This window comes from Gracilinanus agilis, chromosome 4, assembly GCF_016433145.1.
Source record: "Gracilinanus agilis isolate LMUSP501 chromosome 4, AgileGrace, whole genome shotgun sequence".
Classification (NCBI taxonomy): Eukaryota; Metazoa; Chordata; class Mammalia; order Didelphimorphia; family Didelphidae; genus Gracilinanus; species Gracilinanus agilis.
The window spans coordinates 478,402,605-478,408,945 of record NC_058133.1 but is presented as its reverse complement, the minus strand read 5'-3'; the positions used below and the strand labels follow the sequence as shown (position 1 = coordinate 478,408,945).

The 6,341-nt window shown below is 50.1% G+C and overlaps 1 protein-coding gene across 4 annotated transcripts in view; it reads left to right on the top strand.

The window, feature by feature from the left end:
• Window positions 1-3,318: 3,318 nt before the first annotated feature.
• Window positions 3,319-6,341, top strand: part of HNF1B (HNF1 homeobox B) — a 101,702-nt gene continuing 98,679 nt past the window's right edge. The window contains exon 1 of one of the 4 annotated variants that reach the window (XM_044672729.1): window positions 3,319-4,160. In XM_044672729.1, coding sequence (XP_044528664.1) covers window positions 3,817-4,160 — 344 coding nt within the window. In that variant the 5' untranslated portion in view covers window positions 3,319-3,816. The remainder of the gene's footprint in view (window positions 4,161-6,341) is intronic. The other 3 variants (XM_044672726.1, XM_044672728.1, XM_044672727.1) reach the window with 3 other exon arrangements.

Here is a 6,341-nt window from a genome sequence, read left to right as displayed (position 1 = left end):
GAAATGATGAACCACTTCAATATCTTGGTCATTATCACCCCAAATGGGTCATAAGGAGCTGGATATGACTGAAATGACTGAATAACAAAATAACAAACCCTTCCTTACTCTGAGGTCCAGAAAACGAAAGTGATTTATTAAGTGGCAGAACTGAGAATAGAACTAGGTTTTCTAAATCCCAGTTTCATTCCACTGACCAGGACTTCATTTTATTTTTTACAGATCATTGAGAGTCCTCATTCATTATCCCTTTAGTATTGGAAGATGAAGAAGGTAGAGACTAATTTTCCTCCCCTAGAGAGAAATATTCTCATTATTGCTGATGAAGCAAGAGGGAAAACGGACTCAAACAGTGCCAAATAATAAAGCAATGAAGATAACAAACTAGCTCCTTAACTCCAATTTATTATTGTATCTTCCCTCCATCTTTTTCAAGCATGTATGTGGTAGTGAGGCAGTCAGAGCATGGTTAAAACATTAGGATACTCTGTTACACATCTGCTTTTGCATCCCTTTAGTACTTACCCTTAAGTACTAGCATTTTGTTCCCTAACCCAGAAGATGAACCAAAATGAGTAAAGAAAGGCAGTTTTTTTTAAAACCTTTACCTTCTCTCCTAGAATCAATACTGTGTATTGGCTTCAGGACAGAAGAGTGGTAAGGGCTAGGCAATGGGGATAAAGTGACTTGCCCAAGATCATACTGCTAGGAAGTGTATGAGGCCATATTTGAACTCAGGACCTCCTGTCACTAGGCTAGACTCTCCATCCACAAAGTGTCCTAGTTGCCTGCTAGAAAGGGAAGTTTAAGAGATTCCCCATAAGACTCACTCCTTGGCTTATTGATCTAGGGATACCATTCTTGCTTTAGGTGTTTAGGTCCTGTGTTCAAGTCCCATAAGAATAAGTCATCTTTTCATTTTGAGATATTGTGGCTTCAATGGATAATGCACTGGAGTCTGAGGTCCTGGGTTCAAATCCAGTTCTGCCATTTTACCTAAAGGTCTCTTTCAGCCTATGTAACCTTAGCCATCACCCTCTTTCTCAAACCACAGTTTAATCACTTGTAAAATGAAAATATTGGACTGGATGACCCCTGAGGATCTTTCCAACTCAAAAAAAGTTCTCTCAACTATAATGAGATAAAGAGACTATGGTGGATAAAGAGCAGCTAATCCAATGTTCAATGCTCTTGTGTGCAGGACTCCTCTTCAACCATTCTCCTGCCTTACTGGCAACAATGAGGGAGGAAGCTGTCTGAAAAACCAGGTTTGGCAAGGACAGCTTTCAAAAATTTCCACCTTTCTTCTCCTTTCAATCTCCCCCATCCCCAATCCCTACTGCTGTCCCATCATCAGATCCCCAAGACTCTCCCAGAATTCCACCTGAAAGGGGCAGCTATTTACCATCCATGTGTGTATGTTTATGCTTTGATAACATAAGCTAGCACAATTCAGTCTCCAGGGCTCCTGTATTTACCTCAGGGATGGGGCTCTCTGGATACCCTAATAAATATACTAATGCCACTATAAAGATATTTGATCATTCTTCTTGCCAAAAGACAGGGGAGCAGGAATTTGATATCAATAAAGTTCCAGAAATGGTCATGGGACAAATACTAATATAAATCATTAGATTAGGAGGGGAATACTTTTGGGCCTTGCACCCTGCCATTCATTTATTCAAGTACCTACTATGTGCAAGGCACTGGGCTTGCTAGTGGCAGGAATTCAAAGAAAAAAATACAAACCGGTCTCTGCTCTCAAAGAGCTTACATTCTCCAAAGTTAAGGGATGAATACAATGAAAATGAGTGTTGCAAAATGACAAAGAACAATTTTGATCCCAAAGAAAAACTAGGAACAGGTATTTCCCCATAACTCCTCTGCAGACATTGGAGGTCTGTATATTTTTTTTTCCATGGACTATTGCTCATTTCCCTCTTTTTTCTCTTTCTCTTTTTTCCTTTAAAATCCCTTTGTTATAAGGGGCGGACCTCTGGGAGAAAGAGGAAGAGGGATAGAGGGAGAAATTTAGGCAGCGCAAAAGCAAAAGAGAGCAATAAAATCTGTTATGACATAAATGCAGTACAATTTGAGGACAGAGATGAAGTACAGATTGAGGAGTGTCCCTAAATTCCCCATGTTGGTAGAGAACAAGGCAGGGAGATCCTTTACAAAGGAGGGCCCCCTTTCTCCTAGCTGCTGACTCCTGTGAACCTTTATTTAGGTCTGAGTAAGTCCTTAATTCATCCGAAGTAACAGCTCTGTGTCCTTTAGGAGCCCAGGTCCAAGATGAGACAACTCCCTATGGCTTCTGTCTTTTCTTTTGCTCTAGCCTTTGCATTCTTCCTCTTCTTCCTCACCCTAAGGGCAGATGAGGCTGGAACTCCTGTGGACTTGGATTGTCAGCTAGTTTTTAAACTGTTCCCAAGAAAAACTTCTTTACGTGGTCCTGACACCCATAAGGGTCCCTACAGATTGTCTGACCCAAGGTGTTTGCAGAGTGTAATTCTCCTGTAGGAATGGATGCTATCTTTCCGAGAAACAGGTCTCTTAGGAATCGGGATTAAAACAAGAGGTGAAGAGAAAGTTTGGCTCTGTTCTAGAGAGCTCTAGGAAACTAAGGATCTCAAGGAACCAAAAAGAAGAAAGGCAGAAGAGAGCAAAGAGCATTCTTGGACGGATGGGCTTCTGAGGCTCCACCCTAGTTTGTTAGGGGGCCCTTGGCCAGAGAGCTAGTCATTGCCCAAACCACTCCTCAGCTCAGCCCTCTGTCTATATATGAGCGTTGTTATTATTAATCGTTAGAACCTAGAGACTCTTGCTTCCCTTTGCTCGGGCTCTAAACTCAGATTATTTAGACACTCTATTGTGATTTTCCATCCCAGTGCTCCAGAAGCGCCCCTCCTCCAGCTACAAACACCTCGCCCGACTCTAAGGGTTCCATAAAAGCGCACCCACCCTCATTTAGGTCGGGTAGAAACGACTCCTTTAGCCCTGAAATAGGACTTGAGTCAGGATCAGGTAGGATCCGCCCCGCTCCCCCAAAGCCCCATCCCCAAAAGGAAGAAGTCCTCCCACTTCTAACTCCTTCATAGCTGTGCCCAGAGTTTGCCCCGATTGCACCTCTTCTTTCAGTCCACGTGTAGAGTTGGTAACTCGAGTTAGCCTTTGTCCATCCCTTCAGTCTCCAAAGGATCCCCTTTCCCTAGTACCGACGCCCCATTTCTGGGATCCTCCAGCTTTCACCTTACCCCCGAAGAGAAGTCAGTTTCTCCTTTCCTCCGGGTAGGGTCAGGGGCTGGGGCTGGGGCCGGGTGAGCCGCTGGGTGGAAGGATTCCCCAGGCAGTCGCACTTGGCTGCCGACTTCTTGCTTAACAAGTCCAAAGTTCAGCTAAAGTTTGGCTGATAAACAGAACCAATAAAGAAGGTCCCCGGCCCCCAGTGTAAACACCATGGGCTTGAGCAGACCCAGCTCTCCTGCCGTGGGCTCGCTCTTTTTCCGGGAGCCTCTCTCGCTCTCTCCCTCTCGCTGACTTTCCCCCTCCCCATCTCCATTTGCATCTGGCCCAAATGCCCGTCCCTTCCCACTGATTTGCATATCTTATATTGGCTAATGGAGGAGATCATGGAAAGTTAGAAGTTTGCTGACTCCTCTCGGAGGAGACTCCGGGACCGGGGAGTAACAGGTGTGTGGAGGCTTCGGGGGGGCTCCCAGACTTGGGGTTTTCTCGTGAAGCTCCCCTCCGCCCTCCTCTCTCACACCAACCCCTCCCCACCCGCCCCAAGCCCCCCTCTTCTCCAGTCGGTGGAAAATGGTGTCCAAGCTCACGTCTCTCCAGCAAGAACTCCTGAGCGCTTTGCTGAGCTCTGGGGTCACCAAGGAAGTGCTGGCCCAGGCTCTTGAGGAACTGCTGCCAACCCCGACTTTCGGGGTGAAGCTGGAGACTTTGCCGCTGTCCCCGGGGAGCGGGGCTGAGCCTGACACCAAGCCAGTCTTTCACACCCTTACCAATGGACATGCCAAGGGTCGCTTGTCAGGAGACGAGGGGTCAGAGGACGGAGACGACTATGACACCCCTCCCATCCTCAAGGAGTTACAGGCCCTTAACACCGAGGAAGCTGTGGAGCAGAGGGCCGAAGTGGACCGCATGCTCAGGTAAAGGAAGCCGCCCACAAGGTGCACTGGGTGATCCCTGGCCCCTACTCTTCTCCCCTACCGTGTGCCGCCTTGGCAGGCAGTTCTCTCTCAGGTCTGACCCTCCAAGGTTGGTCCTTCCCTTCTTTCTGCTCTTGGGGCATGTGTCCCAGGCAGAGAAGCCCCTGCACGGGGGCCCCTAGACTCTATGAGCAGCTGAACCCTTCCCCTCCGGCCAGCCAATACTAGGGCCTAATCAAATTCTCTTTTCCTGGTGGCTCACCCTAGAACACCTAGATCCTAGGTCTAGTTCTCTGGATCAGAGAGACAGAGGCCTGGCCTCCTAGCCTAGATGGTGTCAGAAGCTTGGGTGCTTTTAGCTTTTACTTAGGAATGTGGGAAAGTGAAGGGCAGCAACTCCTGGGAAGTGATTGTCCCTGGAGCAGAGGCCCAGCTCTAGTTCAGAGTTCCATATCCAAGAACCTAGCCCTGAGCTGGCAGCCGGCACACACTCTAGATTGGGACAATGCACAGTCTTGGGTCCTGCTCTTGCTAGAATCCTAGGGAATACCTATCCGGACCTTGAGCCAAAAACTCAGGGGAGGAAACAGACTTCAGCTTTCAGAGCAGCAGGTTGGTTCGGTTGTAGAGGCGCATTTGGACCCTTCGGAACTCACTGAGAGATGTGGGATTCCCGGATGGGATTTCTTACTGGTGCCAAGTCTGACGAATGAGCCCTGCATCCATCCGACCTTATTTACTGTTGTTCGCGGCATTAACAGTCAAGAACTGGAGTGTACTTTAAGGTTCCCCGGAGCATTAGCGCTCAGGCCGGAGTGTGTGGGGACTTGGGGTAGATTCTCTAGGGCTTTCCTTTGGGGGCATTCATCTGAGTCTGCAGGCAGTCGGATTCAGGCTGGGGTCTACTAGCTGCCACCTCAGGACTCCAGAGGCTTTGACAGCTAGTTACTAATTATCCCGAGGGGGGCTAACTTGCCCCACTAGGGCCACCTGGGCCGACCCTCACCCCTTCGGACCTGTCCAAGCACTCGGCTGCAACTCCGTTCACAAAGGGAGGAAACCTCCGGGCCTGGTTAGGAGGCTGGGGCGGCTCAGGGCCCCGGAAGCTGGCTGTCTGTGTAGGATGTGAACTTGCATTTGAAGTTGGTTCCAGGACCCCTAGCTCTTCTTTCTTAGGCTACCCCCAACTCCTACCTCAGTGAGACACTTGTGGATAATATTCAAAGGATTACTTAAGCCCTTTCCGCCCTGAGTCCCCCAATAAATGGAGTTGTTTGGGGTGCGAGAGCTCATCCACCGTCGCCGGTTAAAAATCCCGGAGATATTTAGGAGCGAGAGGTGGGCAGCTTGGGCCTCCTTCCTGGCTGCTAGTGCGAGCTATTTCCCCGGATGGCTTTCAGCGACTTGGGGGTGCCGGGGCTCGGGTGGGGAGATACAGTCCCCCGACACAGTCTCCCAGCTCCGGGGCTGGGGGCGGGGACCCTTAGGTTCGTTCTCGGGGTAGCCGGAGGTCCGGGAGGCTGCAAGAGCCATGGGAAGTGGCTCTTTTCTCGGGGACTGGATGCCGCTGCCCTTACGAGCCTGGGGAGGGTTTCACCTGAGTCTTGGCAACCCTCGGGGCTCCAGCCCCTGTGGACCCCCATCTCCCCTCGTTCCTCTCTCGGCTCTAGTTGCAGCCGGGATGAAACGTACACGGCAGCACGTGGAGTTGGGGTGTTATTAATTTATTTCTATAAATCATCAACAGAAAGATACACAAAGGGCCGTGATTAGGCTTGAATAGAGAGGCGGGTTATTCATTGGTGAAGTTGTAAACTGGGCTTAAAAGGGGGAAGGAAATAAACACACACCGGGCACGGGCACACTCCCAGCAGCTACACAAACACACACGCGGGACCATTGTCGCGAGCACCTGGGCCCGGCCCCTCCCTCGGGCCCACTTAGCACCCCTAGGAGGGGCTCAGCGCGGAGCAAAAGCTAGACAGGGGCTCGATTCCCACCCGGGCAGGCCGGCTCATCCTAAAGCTACCCAGAGGCAGCTCTGCAAGCCCCAGTCGTTGCCCGAAACCAGGTCCTCTTACCTTTCCGCTCCCTCCTTCCCTTTCGCCTTCCGACCGCCGGCGCTCCGCTCCGCCCTCCCGCTGGGCACAAAATACTCCCCACCCCCCCACCCCCCACCCC